Consider the following 20,644-nt stretch of genomic DNA (forward strand, 5'->3'; position numbering starts at 1 on the left):
ACCCTGTATAGGCCAATGTCAGTTGTCTATGCTTTCCATGATAATGTTCTCCAAATGTAATCTTCTTTTATAGATTAACTTAAGCCAAAAGACAACGTGGTTCGAAGTGCTTTATGAATCGAGGTGCATGTGAATCAATTATATATGAGCTCTTGTATAAGTTGGAAATTTGCGATGTTGTATTATTTATTATAACCTTTAGAAATGTTAGTTTTTTTGCAGTTGTGTTAAACCCAGCTACAAAACCATGTGCTTGCTGTTAACCTTAGTGGGTTGCTTGCAAGTGCTGGGTAATAAGCTCTTGAAGAAAGATGGATATTCTTAAAGTACTTCATGGAATGTGAAAAAGGAAGAAAAAAAAGAAAGTCAAACCTTATATCCTTGTTGCTTTTTCGTTTTTCTACTTCCTTTGGTTTTAGACCTCGCACCGATAGTAATATAAAAATTAAAAACCTCGGCTTTGATTTCACGGATGTCTTTTGTCCTTTCCTAGGCACTGCAGTTTTGGTCATTTTAATTTGAGGAAAACAATTCTAAGACCATAGTGATGATGATATAGCAATGATGTGGAATCAGACAGGTAATGGGTTATGAAGATACAATCACATAAAATTGGGATTCTAAGTACTCCGCAAAGTCAGTATGTATTTGTGAGAAAAGGTCATCTAAGAAAGCAACCGTGCGCACAAACATACTTTTACTAGAAAAGCGTCATCTAAGAAAGCAACCGTGCGCACAAACATATTTTTACTAGAAAAGCTAGATAGTATCCAAAAGAGCCCAGCAATGATCAAAACTACATTCTGAAATGTAGATGTGAATCCATGCAAATCTTTTAGGTTCATTCGAATCAATCAATATTTATTACTAATTATTATTATTATTATTATTATTATTATTTTGTTAATCGTGATATTGAATTATATGTCCAGTTTTGTTTATCTTATTGGAGCTGCAATGCTCTTCAATGATTCTTCATATTTATGCATCCCATAGGCTCATCCGAATCAACCAAGTAATCGATCCGGTTGAACCAAGCCGAGGAGCCTCATCGAACCCGAATGTTTTCACAAATTCACATTCAGTTCACAATCACTGAGCTCAAACCCAAGCACGGCTCGATTAATTGTGTGGCCTGACGAATCCGTGCACAATCCGCTCATATCAGTACTCCAACCATCAGATGCCGACCTCACGGCTCAATTCCTATGATATAAAAGATCGTGCTGGCCGAGTCAAAACTCTGTGTCTCTGGAAGCCTCGGCACGGCGGAACCCTTGCGCTCGCTCGCTCGCTCGCTTTGAAGATTGCGACTTTATCGCGCAATCCTCGGCACGACGAAACCCTCGGCACGACGGTATCCGCATCTGGTCTTCCTTGCCCGTTGAGGTAAGTTTCCTTCTTCTAAACCCTAGCTAGTTTTCTGATACCTTTATCGCGCTTGAATTTTTTTTGTATTGTTTCTGTGAAGTGCGTTGGCCTTTGATTTGATGACAACTTGAGCTAGGGTTTTCGTTGTTTTCCATCATCTGATCAAAATCGCTCAATTAGGGAAGAAAGATCAAAATCGAAGACAAGAGGGAAGGAGAGATCAAGAAGGGTAAGAAAAAGATCGAACAAGAGGAGATCGCGAGGGGTTCTTGGAGGATGAGATGGCGTTGAAATTTCTGAACGAGAATGGATGGCACACCGGGAGCCTCCGGAACATCCTGTGCTTCAGGACTTTCTTGATAGGAACTGTCTGACTAGGCAATTAAAGATACTTTGATTAAATTTATTGTTGCCTCTACTCTCCACATTTGGAAAAAGTATTATTAAGTCTCCATATGCTTAAATATCTCATTCGGGATTGTGATATTTCTTTGATGCAACCTTTTATAAAGTTATTATTCAAGTCCATGACTATGACTGTATTCTGAAGCCCTGTTCAAGATGTAGAAAATTTGACGTTCAATTGATGCCTAACAACGACATCGTCATCACGCAATACGCCATATCTTTATACTCAATCATGATGATTCACAAAAAATAAAAATCATGATAAAAGTACATAATAATCCTAAAAATAGTGGATCTTGACAATGCCAATTGTAAGCGGGCCAAACCAAAAAAGATAGTGCACCCGTCAGCCCTCCCGTAGTCGAGAACCCTAACCATCCTTTTTTTTCTTCTTTCAGTCTTCTGTGTTTCTTTATAAAGAATATAGCTTGCAATTACCCTAACGTCCCCCATTGATATTTTATGCATATGAGTGACAGGGGAGCTAAACTTGAACCGTCTTTCTATGCTAACCTCTACACGATAATATATGTTGGACGGTGATCGACTATAATGTTTCATATCAATCGATTATAATTAATTATCAGATTTTATCTTCCCTATCGACTTGTTTTAATTAATTGTACGATATTATCTTAACGGTAAGTGATAATTTCGTTATTAAAAAAAATAATTTTTTTATAAAACAAAATAAAAAATCGAAAATGAGAGGAAATGAGTTAATGTCTATTTTCCACCGTTACCGAGACAAGGCATAACCCGAACCAAGCGATAGAATTTGGATCGAGATCAATTGATTTCAAGCCCGACTCGACGATGCCAATTGTAAGTGGGCCAAACAAATAAGGATAGTGCACCCGTCAGCCCTCCCGTAGTCGAGAACCCTAACCATCCTTTCTTTTCTTCTTTCGGTCTTCTGTGTTTCTTTATAAAGAATATACCTTGCAATTAACCTAACGTCCCCCATCGATATTTTATGCATATGGGTGACAGGGGAGCTAAGCTTGAACCGTCTTTCTATGCTAACCTCTACACGATAATATATGTTGAACGGTGATCGACTCTAATGTTTCATATCAATCGATCATAATTAATTATCAGATTTTATCTTCCCTAAAGACCTGTTTCAATTAATTGTACGATATTATCTTAATGGTAAGTGATAATTTCGTTATAATAAAAAATATTTTTTTATAAAACAAAATAAAAAACCGAAAAAGAGAGGAAATAAGTTAATGCCTATTTTCCACCGTTACCGAGACAGGGCATAAACCGAACCGAGCAATAGAATTTTGATCGAGATCAATTGATTTCAAGCCCGACTCGACGATGCCAATTGTAAGTGGGCCAAACCAAAAAGGATAGTGCACCCGTCAGCCCTCCCGTAGTCGAGAACCCTAACCATTCTTTCTTTTCTTCTTTCAGTCTTCTGTGTTTCTTTATTAAGAATATAGCGTGCAATTATCCTAACGTCCCCTATCGATATTTTATACATATGGGTGACAAGAGAGCTAAGCTTGAACCGTCTTTCTATGCTAACCTCTACACGATAATATATGTTGGACGGTGATCGACTCTAATGTTTCATATCAATCGATTATAATTAATTATCAGATTTTATCTTCCCCGTCGACTCGTTTCAATTAATTATACGATATTATCTTAATGGTAAGTGATAATTTCATTATCATAAAAAATATTTTTTTTATAAATCAAAATAAAAAACTGAAAAAGAGAGGAAAAGAGTTAATGTCTATTTTCCACCGTTACCGAGACTGGGCATAACCCGAACCGAGTATTAGAATTTGGATCGAGATCAATTGATTTTAAACCCGACTCGACGATGTAAATTGTAAGCGGGCCAAACCAAAAATGATAGTGCACCCGTCAGCCCTCCCGTAGTCGAGAACCATAACCATGCTTTCTTTTCTCCTTTCAGTCTTCTGTGTTTTTTTATAAAGAATATAGCTTACAATTACCTTAACGTCCCCCATTGATATTTTATGCATATGGGTGACAGGGGAGCTAAGTTTGAACCGTCTTTATATGCTAATCTCTACACGATAATATATGTTGGACGGTGATCGACTCTAATGTTTCACATTAATCGATTATAAATAATTATCTGATTTTATCTTTTCTATCGACTTGTTTCAATTAATTGTATGATATTATGTTAATGATAAGTGATAATTTCGTTATCATAAAAAATATTGTTTTATAAAATAAAATAAAAAACTAAAAAAATAGAGGAAAAGAGTTAATGTTTATTTTCCACCGTTACCGAGACTGGGTATAAAATCGAGCGATAGAATTTGGATCGAGAACTCTGATCATCCTTTCTTTGTTTTTTATGTTACTGGTTAAGCGGCGCCGAGCGAGCGTAGATCGCCCTGGCCGGACGCCTCCTGAGACCAGCCAAATTGAGTTGTCGATCTCTGACCTAGCGGACTCCTACGTTCTCCCCTCTTATCAAGATCCGGTACATGTTCTAGATCCCTCCTAAAAGTGATCTTCATGTGTCGATTCTTTCCGATTTGAACTCGTCGCTTTGTTTTCGGTATGGTCGCCGGCGATATAGTGTCGAGAATCGTTAATCGGGTTTCTCGGCACCTTCCATAGCCAGCAATACTGATCTTTCTCTCACAACCAATCTTACGGGTGCTGTTGATTCGTCTTCGCTCGCTCAGCGTCACCCAGCTCAGCATCACCCATGCCTCCGGTTGTGACATCCTTCGCTTATTTGCATCATCTTTTCTGTAAATTCTATTGTTATCCCCATCATCTGGCCTTACATCGATAGAGCACCAAGCATGGTCAGGTATCTGCTGGACTCAATGGCTGATACAGTTATATGCTTGGATGATCAAAAAAGCTCATCGACGATTCGGGTGACATGTCCACTCGATGGTTGATACAGTTACATGCTTGGATGATCAACAAAGCTCATTGATAATTATCAAATCCAACAGCTTTATGTTATCGACTAATTTATTATTTTTTCTCGAAGAAATTGGGTGATGCTAAGGGTAAATTCTTAATTTAAGATCAGTATGACATTCGATTGGGATTCGAGTGACATGTCCACTCGATGGTTGATACAGTTGTTACATGCTTGGATGATCAACAAAGCTCATCGATAATTACCAAATCCACCAACTGTCTTCCAGCACTTTGGCACTTTGGCACTGAACAGTTGTGCTTGATTGCACACTAAACCCATCTACCATGGTTGAAAAAATATTGTTTACTTCTTCAGTGAGATCTGAAATTGACATCTGTATTGCTGGAATGACTTCCTTTAGTTGATCAACAAGTCCCTGAATAGCAGGATAAGTTAATGTAAAGACACACACAAAATAAAAAACCAGAACACCGGGAGAAAAGGAAAAAAAAAATTCATGATTTTACACAAAAAGGAAATGCCCACAATGTGATTAGAACTATTGATATGTTTCCTAATCACAGTTGAGGCCTACACCACATACAAGAAAACGTGTCACATGGCCGAGAACCCAATATAGATGACATTGAAGGATTAATGTGAAGTTATGATTGAAAATATGGCAAAATACAGTTTTTTGAACAAAATTCAATTATGCTTTAAATAAATCCAACCAGATTGCTCACTTAAAATTCAGATAAGAACAAATCAATAATTATAAGAATCAAAATGCAAAAGGATTATCATAAAAGTAAAGGGATAAAGGTCTGAAATTTTACAGGGAGGACTAGCCCCTAAATGATTAGTGTTATCCCGGTATCACTAGACCTGTATGCTAACTAAATGTTGGCGATGTTCTGCAAGAGTTGCAGCTAGTGACTCCGCATGCCCACTGCTACTGCTGTCAGATGCACTACTAAGCAGTTCCGGGCCCTCCCCTTCATTAGCTTTCACCTTTAGCAGCAAAGGTTGAAAAGCAATCAGCAAAATAAACAAACAGGAAAAAAATCACAAATAAAGAATTAAGTCGCTCTCTTAATAAACACATGTTATCAGACACCCAAAAAAACCGCAGCATTAAATAACGTTTGAGACATTGACAGGAACAATACTATGGTGATAAGGTAACTATTTATAGAATATGTCAACTTTCAAAGAGAAATCTGCATTAATTGTCAAGATATTCATCAGAAGTTGAGTGAATATAAAATCATAGATAAATTTTGCTGCCTACAAAATAAATATAGAATTTTCTTACAGTTTCCACTTCACTATATAAAAAACTTACTTTTGGTCCTTGCAACCATTAATTAGCTTGCAAATGCTAAAACGTTATTTTCATTGATACATCAAAAAATTATCAAACTGTGGTATTGAGACGAGTCAAGCTGGGAAAACTGATACAGTCACAAACGGCAACCGTGATCATGAACATACCATTATGTGGGTGTGCAGCAAGTTATTTGCCTGTTGAAATGTGGTTTAAATTTCTCCTAAGAAACTTGACACAAAATTGCCTAATTTTTTGTTTTCTTTTCTGTAACAAAACACTGCTTGCCTCTCCTTGAGAAAATGCAACCACAAGAATCCACAAGTTTAGATTTAACAGAAGCCTTAGGGTGTCTTCATGCCACACATAACTAATAGTTCCAGCAGCATCTGATTCTAACTAATCCACAACTTGATTACTCCCATAGAGGTAATGATGCTCTAAAGAAATGTGTTCATCAGGTATATCCAACTCCAAGATGCCCATTAAATAGGCAAACTAGGATTATAGAAATGCTACTGTATCTACTCAAGAAACATCGGAGGATGAATTTCCCTATATCCATATGCAACATAATATGCAGCATGACTACCACATTTTACAATTTTCATCACTAAAGCATTAAACATTACTTAACCAGTATAATCTGTGTGAACTAAAGTAATGAGCACTTAAGTGCCACAGCAACCATGGACTAATTATATAAGGTTCCACACCAGGAATCCCGGTGGTCACCAATATGGCCAGTGTGGATTTGCTGAAGTATATGCTGCTGGCTAACAAAATTCTATAACTTAAAAGGAGAATGACTGTATATCAAGTTACTTTTCAAGATGCAGTTATTTGGAAAAGCAGGGTTGCTCTGTATCCAGATTTATGATATATCTTAACTAAATGTAACGGAACATAGATCTACAACACAGAACAGCTGCTTTAAGTAGAGGCATCAATTTCTAATCACATGCACCAAGTCAAACCAAACCCACCGGACTGTTTAGGATAACTTGTCATGAACATAGTTCAGAGCCTGGTCGAGAACTCTTGACCTGTTGGCTGGTTGGCTATATTAAGGTCAAGCATACGTTTTGCTTATAGCAATGTTTTAATTATATCTTCTTGAACCCCCTTCTGACATGCAAAACCAAATATGATCAACCACTCTGACCATATAGCTATATAGTTTGGTTCCTCAATCCTCATTTAGAAATCTAAACCCACTAGAAAATTGGCTCGATTCACATCAGCCTTACATGTCCCTACTATAACCCATCTCAGCGTGACTGACCCAACTCGTCAATCACCTCTAGTTCAAGAATTTGTCATCTTTAAGATTTGTCCCTTTTTGCCTCTATGTACTGCTAATGAATTTGAAATTTTATTAACAGGAAAGGTTGACTGATGAAGTTGCTGAGATGACTTGTAAATTCTCCTCTGCTCAGATTGAGAAAGTCTCCGGTAGTCCAACTTTGAAACTCCCTCATTTATTCAATCTAACTCCAAATTCATCGGGGAAAGGCAACCAAGCACCAAAGCAGCATCCTGTAGGTAGTCAAACCAATCAGGAAACTTTGCCAGCCCCAAAAACAGTTTCACCTCCATTTACAATTGATGAAGATGGTGAAGCACAAGGTCAGCGCCTTCAGCCATTACCCACTCGAGGCGATCTTCAGATGTTGAAGACCAACAGCTATTATCCAGTTTCTACTTTGTTTACATAATAAATAGAGATGAGCAAATTTTACTTGTCTATTCACTATTCCATGTGGTTTAATTTTTCAGAGACTGATGATTATTATGCTCACAACATTCGTCGTTCTGTTCGTGAAGCTGCACTATCAAGCTCATCAAGCAACTCAGAATTGTTGCAGGAAAGAAGCAGTGATGATGGTTCTGAACACTTCTTTATACCTCTATCAACAACAGATGCTGCTTCTCAGAAAGAAATCGACTATGTTCCTAACTGGAGAAATCAACAACTGGTTTTCTCCTCACCACCAGAAGATCAGGCCCCGATGAACATGACAGATCTTTCCTGTAATGCCAATAGCCAGCAAAGCTTCATTCCAGATATGTTAAATAAATTGAATGGACTGAAGGAGAACAAAAACCTGGCCAGGCTGTTCCAACCATCCACTGAAAAAATACAAAGAACGCATCCTGAAGCTAACAACACTCTGGATCAAGTTTTCTCACCTCCATTGTTACTGGAATCATCATTCTTCCAAGATGCATACGAGGACTTGCTTGGTATGGTTAATATTTCCAGGCATGTGTTGGTATATTTTTTCAAACTGCCTAGTGTGGGTGTTGATTTTGGTCTTCACTGTCCGCTCTGTTGGCTGAGTGCATTGCTCATAGTTCTTGTTCCTGATTACTACACCGCTAACTGTGGCAACCATTTTCTTTTCTTCTGCAGCACCATTATCTGAAACTGATGCTGCTCTCATGGAACACTAGAGTTCCATATCCACCATGGTGGTGGTATTATATGCAGCTGAAGAGAAAGGTTAGATGCAGCAGTCTTGGTCAGAGGGCCAACATCATACATTTGTTTGCGATGCGATGGTGACTAACTTAAGCAACTGAAATATAAGGGTTTCTAATTCGAGTTTGAATCGTGTGATGTAGTCTAATTTACATGCGATTTCACTGTTGTTGTTGGTTGTTTTGATGATGGTGTCATTTTCTCTACCCGGTGTGTAGCAGCTGTAATTATGTTGTATCTTTTCCGACTTAACAAAATGTCCTTCTTACCCTTCAATGGCTTGTTTTGGATTTGTGGGTCAGATCTTTGTTATCGTCATGGGTAAATATTGGTGACATGTGGACTGCAAGTTATAATTCGGTATTTTGTGAATCAGGTTTTGTGCACAAGCAATCAGTTTGCCTACAAATGACTCATGGAGAATCCTCTGTAACCCATATGCAAATCAAAATTCTAATTGCATATAAGTCTCACAATTTTCTTGGTAGTCTGAGGGTATAACCATCAAAATTCTAATTGCATATAACTATCACAATTTTCTTGGTAGTCTTCGGGTATAACTATCAAAATTCTAATTGCATATAACTATCACAATTGCATATAACTATCAAAATTTTAATTTCCTTAATTTTACCTTCGAAACCACTATTTTAACATCTTTGTGCGATGCAATAGCACAAACAAATTCTCAAAGAATCCATAAGCCTTTATCCGATTTGCTCTTCAAATTCTAAAACACTCTTTTAAAAAACTCAACACTCAATCTAACTTTCCTCCTTTCATTAGAGTGTTGGACATCTGGAGTAAGTTTGGCGAGAGACTCATCATCTAGTCGGTTTGCCCGATGGGTGGTGGGCTCAGTCATGGTCGTCACAAATTATGGAATTATCACCGACTCACCCATCCTTCACTGCAACTTTCTTGATGACCGTCATGCCTCCTTCATGGCAAAATCTTCTTGCTCTTTTTCTGCTTGAGCCTCTTGCTGTGCTCATCTAATGATTTTTCCTGTTTGAGGGGTGGCAAGACACTATTGTCTTCAGATTCAGCTTAACTTAATATATGGGCTTCACTTGTTTCATCATCGTACTGGTCCCAGACTTTCTTTTCTTCTTGACTTTGCCAACTCTCTTCCTTTTAGATACTTTCTTACCGCTAGAGATTGGCAATTCATCATTATCTATGGTTTCAGTATCATCGCATACTTGTAGATCAGCTTGTTGATCACAAGTATTGCCATTGGAACCTGTTTAACAAGAATTTTGAGACATTATCAAATTGTTTTACATGACGAACGAGTTCCTTACAGATTTTCTAACATTAATTAAAGAAGAAAACCGACCTATTCTAGAATAGGATTTAGGTAAAAAGCTACCAACAATCTACATGTACAATTTGTTCCAACATCACTGTGCTGACAAGCACTGCCATAAAACATGCCTATTTGTCTGTGCTTCATGATATCATAACCCAAATACTTCATAGGCTAGCCAGATTTTTTTTTGTGGTAGAATACTTGACCAAACCTAAATGGAGGTACCATGACTAAAGATTCAACAATAACTAATGAGATGCCCATGACCACCGGGAACCAGAAGAGTCCTGATGGTAAGGCTTGTCTAAATCATTTGCTATTAATAGTGTAATACAGTAAATTTATTGCCAATGATGTAAGAAGTCCATGGACTGATATTACTAGTAACTAGCACACATGGGCATGCTGTTGCTCAGGTATGTATACTCTTGTAACCCAAATATTTTATCAAACTATATAAATCTGAACACATGGAATATGTTTTGATTGGGTTTTGTTTCAAATTTAGCATGCATTTAGGGCTTCGTTCATCATAACATGTGATCCAAATTGTACCAAGTGGGCCTTGTCATGTGACCCAAATTGCCTAAGCCCATGCATTATCAGCATCCCTGTCAGGTCATTTGCCTAAGTGGGATTATTAGGAAGTCACAATCTACCCTAACCAAATGGAGATGTCCTCAACAAAACTGGCTCAAAATCCCTCACTCAAGTACACTATTATCATGGTGCACATGATGTTCATGGTGTTAACCCTAAAGCTAGTTGACCTACTAATCCATTATTTGTATGGAGGTTAGCTATGTTTTAGATAAGACTTAGTTGACCTACTAATCCATTATTTATATGGAGCAGAAACAAACACACGAGATGTTAACCATGTTTGTTATTTGAAATAGATCAATCAAGTTACATGTACTAATATCACATTCATTTCCAATGTGGATCTACCGAAGTATTAAGTTGTATAGAGCCATAGAGCATGTAAATGTGAATTTGTAGTGTCAAATCCAAATTGTTAAATAAGTAATACCTGAGAAATGTGAATCGATCACCACATTTGTTAGATGTTGCTTGAGGAAAACCTATTAAAAAAAGAAATATACTCAATGATAGGTTTATACAAACCAAAAAGAAAATGTGAACTGTTTGCAAGCACTAGTTGTTGAACCTATGCATTCCTCTACAATATGCATCCAATTACCCCAATATAACCTATAAATTAATGGGCTTTACATGAAAAATGAATCTAAACCAAGAGGAAGAACTAAATTGCAAAGCACTACCAAACTTAAATTCCCTTCTTTAAAATTGTTCTATTATATGTAAGCCAAAGGATACTGAAAATTTTGTTGAAGCAAGATCCATTTATGAGCTGATAGTAGTTATAGCATACCGCAGATAGAAGTTGTCTCGTCTTTGCATCCCACACATGCAAATAGCTGTCCAATCCTATAAACCAATATCATCATTAAGTATGACCTTATAAACCTACGACCAAAACACTAATGCATAATGTGGCGAGTAAAGAACTAAGGTTTGCACGAAAGCATAGTTTGACATATTACTTGTGAAGACATGGCATATGAAATTAAAAATATTTCATGCTTAACTATAGTTTTACCAAAAAAAACTCATAGCAAGAATATATATTACAGTTTCAAACATGACAAGAAATTTCAGTCAAAGCTCTAGGGCCAGCAAAATAAGAGAAAAAGATTCTCTTACATCTTGAACGTTCAAAATTATAGTTAACTTTTAATAAAAAGTAAACTTGAATTTGCAAGGTACAAGTCACCACAAACAAGTATCCCAAAGTATGGCAGTACACTTTTCAGCATGTATCATCTTTTTAAATTACCAACAAGAGAACTTCCAAAACAACACATCCAAATATTACAAATGATGTCCATCTAATGCCGAGTCTATTGAGGTGGGAACTACCTAAAACTTGATGATGCTTACTGCTACCATTGAGATATTTTCTTCAATAAAATCTGTCAACATGACATAGCTAGAAATGAGAATTTCACACTAGGCCGATGGTGTACTGCCCCAATGGCTAATCCAATCAAATTGGGGATTGGGTCAAGGTCGATGTCGGACCCAGGGTTGGGTTATAATTGTTCAAAACTAATCAGGACCGGGACAAGAACAATATCACCTATCCCCATCCCCATCTCAAGCCTCCCCCATCCTTTCTCCACGTATCCGACCGCACCAGAAAAAAAACCCCAGCAATTTCATATAAGTAATTTACCTACTATCTTGTTAATATAATTAAAGAATATATCAATAGTAAAAAATGTATTCATAAGCTATGAGATAATAGTTACATCAATCTTTATTGTGTCGGAGATGGTACTAAGTTTATGAACCCGAGTCAAAGATGAGGCAAGGTCAGGGGACTTGACTAAATCCAATTCAACTGGGTCGGGTTTGAACAGATTTGACAGGGAAACATGCATAATCATGGTTGAATTAGGGTACAATTTTCCAAAACCGATTTAAGTCCAAGACAAGGACAGATATCACCTAACCCAACCCCAAGCCTGCCTGCACCAGCCCATCTCACCCCAATGAAAAAAATGAACCCCCAACTATCTTGCAAATATAACTGAAGCATATGCCAATAATAATACATGTATTCTCGTAGGAAATTCATGCAGCGGTAAGACAGCTAGTACCATTAATTTTTTGTGTGGGTCATGGATGGTAATAAATTTATAAACCCGAGTCGAAGATGAGCAGGATGAGAGCCGTATGTTAGACATAACACTTTGGTTTTCATTAGAAACACAAACAGAAGGATGTTTATCTTTAACAAAATTGATTGTAAAATAACTCCCAATAAACCATGAAAAGTATGTCGAACATTAACCTTCAAGATGAAACAGTATGCACCAGTAATTTCTCTTGAAATGAAACAATGACTGATAATCCATGGAGGATCGTTACTCAACATATCAAAGAACAATAGAAAGCTTGAAAAGTTACATTAAATGAAAACCACCAAATATATTAAATTTGGTATATCTGAGTTATAAACTAAAAACTTCCAACATGGAACACTATTCTTTTTCCTTTTTTTCGAGGAAACAAAACACTATTTTGTGCCATGGTAGAAGTAAAATTGACTGAATATGTTGAATTAACAGTATACAACTTCTTACCACAAGATGCTATCATGGGAAGTTCTGGATGTCTCGCTATAGATCTGATGCTTCCAGAGCACTTACCAATAAAGCATCCGATCAGTTTTCTTGAAACAAGGAAATCGACTGCCATCTAGTCAACATCAAGAGTTAGTTCTAAATATTAGTAACCCTGAATCACTTGAATCACCAGGGGCCAATTCATCATTGATAGAAGCTAATTATTAATTGTCTAACAGGTGATACAAATGTGAAACCATTAAAAGAAAACTCAGATATTTCAAAATCATAAGCATCAGAATAACGGTAAATACTACAATTCAAAAAACTAAAATGAATGGTACTACCCATTACCCCATACTTTAACGACACTAGGAATTTGAATTGTTAAATAAGATTTTTCAGCTATAAGCATGTCCTAGCTTCAAGCTCACATTGGAAAAATCTACCCAGTTAATTAGATGAAATATTATTACTTGAACTGAGTTAATAACAGAAAATATAAGTTCCAAGTGAGTCAAGCTAGTTCCGTCTCTGATAATGAGCTCAATTCATTAACATTCTTTGGACCAAATCCTTAATCCAAGAGCACAGGTCACCAAAAATGTAAACATAAAGCATGGACTTCTCAGAAATGACAGAAAGCATTAATGCACAAAAAACAGGAGGATGACTACTTACCGCACATAGTTAAGAATAGTTGAGCCAGTTCATTGACAATGAAAAGAAATTAGAACATCATGTAATCAACTGAGAAAACTATGTAATATAGGAGTTAGCATAATTTCCTTTATGCATACCATACCTGCAACACATGTCACATTCAAACCTTTAGTTTCCTTGTTGGAAGTGACTATTCCTGGTTCTATATCCTTAATTCATGTTGAGTCTTAAACTTTTTTTACGATTTCATAAAGGCCTTCAACATCAGCTGATTACTTCTAAAATTGCTTATGATGTAGCCACATATATTGTCTGACATAAAACTGTTTGAAAGAACTTTCTGTTCTACTGAAAGTTTCAACTCCAACAATTTGACCATAAAGGAATAACAAGTTGAGGTTCATCGGACAGCCCAAAAACTAAAAAGTTTTTATCGATGAAATAAAATAAGAAACCGTGATAATTTTGTCCATTATGGTAATAGGACTTAGTTTATTATGGGAGTAGGAACAAGGAGCTAGACATATGATAAATGTCTATAAGAATCAAAGAGTCTTAGATATGAGATGATAACTAAACGGCAATCAGAGAAAGGATCTGATCAAGAAATTATATCCAATCAAGAAATTATATCCACAAAAAAAGAAAACAAAAGAGAAATAAACAAAACAACTAAATATAATTAACAATGTAGTTGTACAGTGACCTTGTAGAACTATGACTTTCACTAGTTCTCATACATGAAATTTCAGAATCATGAGATTATGATCATAAAAAACAACAAACTAAAGAGGATGAATGAATCGGGTAAATAAAATTAAAGCATAGCCGCATAGTGTACGTGTAGAACTATGTCTTTTACCTGTTCTCATATCAAATGAAGCAAGATCCCCAAAACCATTGCCTACATAGACTGTATAGCCATCTAGATCTTCACAAGCTGCTTTAATTGGAGATTCTCTAAAGTCGACTGAAATTACAGGTCTCCTCTGTGCTGAAGTATCATAAAGACGAATCTATCACAAGATATAATTTTTAACAAATAAGAGAATAATAACATACTGATCATTAGAATCTCATGCGGACTGAGTAATTAGTTTACATCATTTTCTCAACTTCTAAAGCAATGGGTCAAAAACTATTAACCACATACAAAAGATTCATTAATCAGGATAGACCATATGGTCAAGAATATTTCAACATTAATCAATAAACAGAAGAAAACTGTTTATTAACTACAAGTTGGTTAACACTCCAAATGTGCAAGCAGTATTTGTAAAAAAGTTTGGTCAGGCACTGTTATCATAAAATCAAACTTAAGGCTTTCACATGTATCCTCGATCTCATGGCAACAATTGCAAAAGTTGTCGAAAGACTTACAATAAAAGTTATACTCCCAACTATTAGCATTTTTTAGCTTGTAAGCTACAACTAGTAAACATATTTCATAGTGCCATACCTGATGATTGATCGTGCCAGCCACAACTTTTCTATGGTCATCTTCACTCAGAAAAGTTGCAGCAGTAAACCAAGTTGGAGAGAATATACCAAGTCTATTAGAAGGAGGCTACAAAAGACAAAGAGCAAACCGATAGAATCTTCATAATCAAAATACAAATAGACCAGAAACTCTCATTAAATTGCACTAATAAGAATGAAGTGACTCACAGATTTTGCACTCCAGATCTTACTGCATTTTCCAAGATCCCACATGTTCAATTCAATGCCATTCCTGAGAGAAAAGAAAACACAAATTAAAGTACTAGGCCAAAATTAGGCAATATAACAACCTTTCAAATTTTTATTAAAGAGGCTGTCACCCATGAATATAATTGCAACAAACTCATATACATTTCTTTAACAGCTTACGGAAACTTACCCTCCAAATAAGGCATAATTCTCACTTTTATCCACTGAAGAACATATTATTTTACCAGAAGAGCATACATTCCATGTAATATGAGAAGCAGTAGTTGAGTTTTCTGGCGCATCACCGACGGGAATGGACCTCAAGCAAGCATTACCCTTTTCCAGACAGGTAAGTAATGAAACTGACCTGAAAAACATAAGGATTGAATGAATATAAGAATGTGCATGCAATTCGAGATCACAACTAAAGTTTGTAAGTAACAGTACCACCATGAACTAAATTTTACTCGATAGATGTACAGAATTTCCATTCTTGCATACAGATGCATGCATATGCAAAATCATTGTGAATATACGTCAGCTAGTTCTCCTCTCTTCTAGTTCTAATACAACTTTCTTTGTCCACAAAGCTTTGCTCTTGAATCACTAGATAAACCTTCGTATTAAGTTTCACTATCTATATACATTGGAACCTTGGGATGTCAAATACAGGAGTAAGTGCTGAAAGCAAGAATAATCTCTCTGAACTTTTTTATTCAATGTCCTGCAGATACATATGCCTGCAGCAGTCTTTTAAACATGATAGTGTCATAGGTTTGACCCCCTAAATGCAAATTGGGCAGGTGCTAAAATTTTAATTCAACCATCTGTGATACTCTTTCACATGAACAAGTTTCTACAGAATATATCTTAGGTACAGCAGATTGGTAAAATGTTCGGATACAAGTTCAAAAAAATGCTTCATCTGCTATGAGCTATGAACTATGGCATTTATTTATGTTACCTTGATGGAACATCGATTCCTTTAGTTTTGAAGAGATGCAATCCAACAACATGATCATCATTAAGAGAGCCATCCAGTGATAAGGGTTGATCGATCTTAGTGATGCCCAAAGCCTCTCCATTAATAGGATTTAGACACTCAACCTGGAATTCATAGAATATCCCATGTTTCAACAACCTAGAAAAAGAGGGTTTTCTCTTGTTTCATATATGATAACTTACCGAACCATTCTTGCGAGCAACAGCCAAAAGCTGCAAAGAATAGCAAACAATTTACAAGTGTCATGTCTAGAAGGTAGAAGAATATTTTACACGTCGAACTGTTATGAGATTAAAGATATAATTATACTAGAGTAACATATAAGAATTTCCTAACAAAGGAAAGAAAGGTGGAAACACATCTTTAGTGATTACATGCCAATCCAAGAATGCGAAATAGAATGTGACATTATAGTCAACAGAATTCGCAAATCCAAAACAGGGTTCCAATGAATTATAAAACTTCCTTATAGGAATTGATCCTAGATCTCAAACTAATCGTGAATAATCACATTAAAGTTTGTATAATACTTAGGAATGCTTGTCCACCGTAATCAAACTCTAAAATCTTTGAACATACACTTTTCTTTTGTAATGTTAAACCACCATATCTCCATTGATCATCCAAATTAAACTTTCAAGCTGGAAAGTGAAGGCACAAAATAGGTTTCTGCTTCTTTAAGAAAGAAGAACATAACATGAATATTAGCTTCAAACTAGAGAAGCTTTCATTAATATTCAAGAGAAACTAATAAGATCGATTTCTGGTTTACTTCAAAACTACCAAGAAGCCATGAAGATCCAAAAGGAGACTAACATAAGCTTTGATTTGATTGTTTACCTCCCATTAAGTAGTTAAGATTGTCATAGCATTCATTTATGTATAATAACTCAAATCCAACAAAGAATGTGATAACAAACCGGATCAGTTTTGTGATCAGAATAAGAAGCAGCAAGGACACAAGATGAAGCATTTGGCTGCCCCCATGTTTCTACCACCTTTGGAATTCCAGTCTTTCCATGAGCTTCGACAACTGAAAACTCATTGCAATATCACATCATGAGTTGTAATTAAGAAATGCATGCCATGTAGACCATTCAAGAAAGAGTAATGTTTAAGCAGGCGGCGCCTGGGCGCTCGCCCGAGCCCAGGCGTGGGCGCTTCGGGCGAGCGCCTGGGTAAATCAAGGCGACCGAACCAGAATTTAGGTCTGGTTCGGTTCTGATTCGGTTGTTAGTTGGTTCAATCGAACCAACTAAACCTATATAACCCCAACCCTAACCCTTACCCAACCCTAACCTCCTGCCGCAGCCGCTGCCGTTGCCGATCCCGATCCCGATCGCGATCTCGCTGCTCGTCGCTCCTGCTCCCGCTGCCGCTGCTCGCCGCTGTCGCTGCTCGCGCCTCCCGCGAGCCTTCCCGCTGCTCGCGCCTCCCTCGAGCCCTCCCGCAGCTCGCGCCTCCCGCGAGCCCTCTCGCTGCTCGCGCCTCCTACGAGCCCTCCCGCGAGCCTTCCCGCTGCTCGCGCCTCCCTCGAGCCCTCCCGCTGCTCGCGCCTCCCGCGAGCCCTCCCACTGCTCGTGCCTTCTGCTCCTTTTCCCTTTCCCGCTGCCGCCGCTCGCCGCTGCTGTGCCGCCGCTCGCCACTGCTGCTGCCGCCGCTCGCCGCTGCTTCCTCGTTTCTCCATCAGGCTTAGTATATAGTATACTCTTAATATTAAGTTTATTTGAATTTTGAAATGATTAATTTTCTGTTAATAGATTAATAATATATTATTTTGATTTTAATGTTGTTAATTTTTATTTATTTGAAATTATTAATTATATTATATATTTTTATATTTTAGCGTCTCGCTTCGCTCGGGCGAGCGCCTGGGCGAGCGCCTAGCGCCTCGGGCGTTTGTGGACCTTGGCGCCTTTTGGCACCTAGCGTTTTTTAAATCACTGGGCAGTCATATGGTGTTTTGTTTGTCTTCAAGTTCCTTAGATTAATTGATAGTGGACATGTCACTCGAATCCCAGTCAAATGTCATACTAATCTTAAATTAAGAATTTACCCTTAGCATCACCCAATTTCTTCGAGAAAGAAAAACAAATTAGTCGATAACATAATGCTGTTGGATTTGGTAATTATCGATGAGTTTTGTTGATCATCCAAGCATTTAACAACTGTATCAATCATCGAGTGGACATGTCACCCGAATCCCAATCTAATGTAATACTGATCTTAAATTAAGAATTTACCCTTAGCATTACCCAATTTCTTCGAGAAAGAATAATAAATTAGTCGATAACATAAAGCTGTTGGATTTAGTAATTATCGATGAGTTTTGTTGATCATCCAAGCATGTAACTGTATCAACCATCGAGTGGACATGTCACCCGAATCGTCGATGAGCTTTGTTGATCATCCAAGCATTTAACTGTATCAGTCATCGAGTCCAGCAGATACTCTATCGATGTAAGGCCAGATGATGGGGATAACAATAGAATTTACAGAAAGGACGATGTAAATAAGCGAAGGATGTCACAACCGGGGGCATGGGTGAGCGAGCGAAGACGAATCAACAGCACCCGTAAGATTGGTTGTGAGAGAAAGATCAGTATTGCTGGCTATGGAAGGTGCCGAGAAACTCGATTGACGATTCTCAACACTATATCGTCGGCGACAATATCGAAAACAGAGCGACGAGTTCAAATCGGAAAGAATCGACACATGAAGCTCACTTTTAGGAGAGATCTAGAACATGTACTGGATCTTGACAAGAGGGGAGAACGTAGGAGTCCGCTAGGTCAGAGATCGACAACTCGATTTGGCTGGTCTCAGGAGACGTCCGACCAGGGCGATCTACGCTCGCTCGGCGCCGTTTAATCGGTGGCATAAAAAATAACGAAAGGATGGTCATGGTTCTCGACTACGGGTGGGCTGACGGGTGCATTATCCTTTTTGGTTTACCCCGCTTAAAAAACATCGTCGAGTCGGGTTTAAAATAAATTGATCTCGATCCAAATTTTATCGCTCGGTTCGGGTTATACCTAGTCTCGGTAACGGTGGAAAATAAATATTAACTCTTTTCCTCTCTTTTTTAGTTTTTTATTTTTTTTTATAAAAAAAATAATTTTTATGATAACGAAATTATCACTTATCATTAAGATAATATCGTATAATTAATTGAAACAATTCGATAAGGAAGATAAAATCTGATAATTATTTATAATCGATTGATATGAAACATTACAATCGATCATCGTCCAACTTATATTATCGTATAGAGGTTAGCATAGAAAGACGGTTCAAGCTTAGCTTCCCTGTCACTCATAAACATAAAATATCAATGGGGGACGTTAGGATAATTGTAAGCTATATTCTATATAAAGAAACATAGAAAACTGAAAGAATAAAAGAATTGATGGTTATGGTTCTCAACTACGGGAGGGCTGACTGGTGCACTATCCTTTTTTGTTTGGCCCGCTTACAATTGGCATCGTCGAGTCGGGCTTAAAATCAATTGATCTCGATCCAAATTCTAACGCTCGGTTCGGGTTATGCCCGGTCTCGGTAACGGTAGAAAATAGATATTAACTCTTTTCCTCTCTTTTTCAATTTTTTATTTTGTTTTATAAAAAAAATATTTTTTATTATAACGAATTTATCATTTACCATTAAGATAATATCATATAATTAATTGAAACGAGTCGATAGGGAAAATAAAATCTGATAATTAATTATAATCAATTGATATGAAACATTAGAGTCGATCACCGTACAACATATATTATCTTGTAGAGATTAGCATATAAAGACGATTTAAGTTTAGCTCCTCTCTCACTCATATGCATAAAATATCAATGGGGGACGTCAGGGTAATTGCAATCTATATTCTTTATAAAGCGGATCGAGATCAATTGATTTCAAGCCCAACTCGACGATGCCAATTGTGAGCGGGCCAAACCAAAAAGGATAGTGCACCCGTCAGCCCTCCCGTAGTCGAGAACCCTAACCATCTTTTCTTTTTTTCTTTCAGTCTTCTGTGTTTCTTTATAAAGAATATAGCTTGCAATTATCCTAACGTTCCCCATTTATATTTTATGCATATGAGTGACAGGGGAGCTAAGCTTGAACCGTCTTTCTATGCTAACATCTACACGATAATATATGTTGGACGGTGATCGACTCTAATATTTCATATCAATCGATTATAATTAATTATCTGATTTTATTTTCCCTATCGACTTATTTCAATTAATTATACGATATTATCTTAATGATAAATGATAATTTTGTTATAATAAAAAATATTTTTTTTATAAAATAAAATAAAAAACTAAAAAAGAGAGGAAA

The 20,644-nt window shown here is 36.9% G+C and overlaps 1 protein-coding gene and 1 long non-coding RNA gene across 2 annotated transcripts; both read left to right on the plus strand.

Moving 5' to 3' along the window:
• The first annotated feature begins 920 nt into the window (after positions 1-920).
• On the plus strand, positions 921-1,842 carry LOC135658679 (uncharacterized). The gene is made up of 2 exons (XR_010505543.1): positions 921-1,389; positions 1,552-1,842. It is a non-coding gene; the product is annotated as an uncharacterized LOC135658679 (long non-coding RNA).
• A 5,472-nt stretch (positions 1,843-7,314) lies between these two features.
• On the plus strand, positions 7,315-8,704 carry LOC135658695 (AUGMIN subunit 6-like). The gene is made up of 3 exons (XM_065176158.1): positions 7,315-7,622; positions 7,773-8,240; positions 8,410-8,704. Exons 1-3 carry the CDS (start codon positions 7,406-7,408, stop codon positions 8,448-8,450), a joined length of 726 nt encoding a protein of 241 aa, XP_065032230.1. The 5' UTR covers positions 7,315-7,405; the 3' UTR covers positions 8,451-8,704.
• Positions 8,705-20,644: the final 11,940 nt, after the last annotated feature.

Source organism: Musa acuminata, unplaced genomic scaffold (genome assembly GCF_036884655.1).
Source record: "Musa acuminata AAA Group cultivar baxijiao unplaced genomic scaffold, Cavendish_Baxijiao_AAA HiC_scaffold_412, whole genome shotgun sequence".
Taxonomy (NCBI): domain Eukaryota; kingdom Viridiplantae; phylum Streptophyta; class Magnoliopsida; order Zingiberales; family Musaceae; genus Musa; species Musa acuminata.

Bases quoted from the DNA above. Each gene is read 5' to 3' on its own strand.
- LOC135658695 (XM_065176158.1), top strand. From the start codon at position 7,406: ATGACTTGTAAATTCTCCTCTGCTCAGATTGAGAAAGTCTCCGGTAGT. The intron at 7,623-7,772 runs GTCAGCGCCTTC...TTAATTTTTCAG, and splicing joins TGAAGATGGTGAAGCACAAG to AGACTGATGATTATTATGCT. The intron at 8,241-8,409 runs GTATGGTTAATA...TTTCTTCTGCAG, and splicing joins TGCATACGAGGACTTGCTTG to CACCATTATCTGAAACTGAT.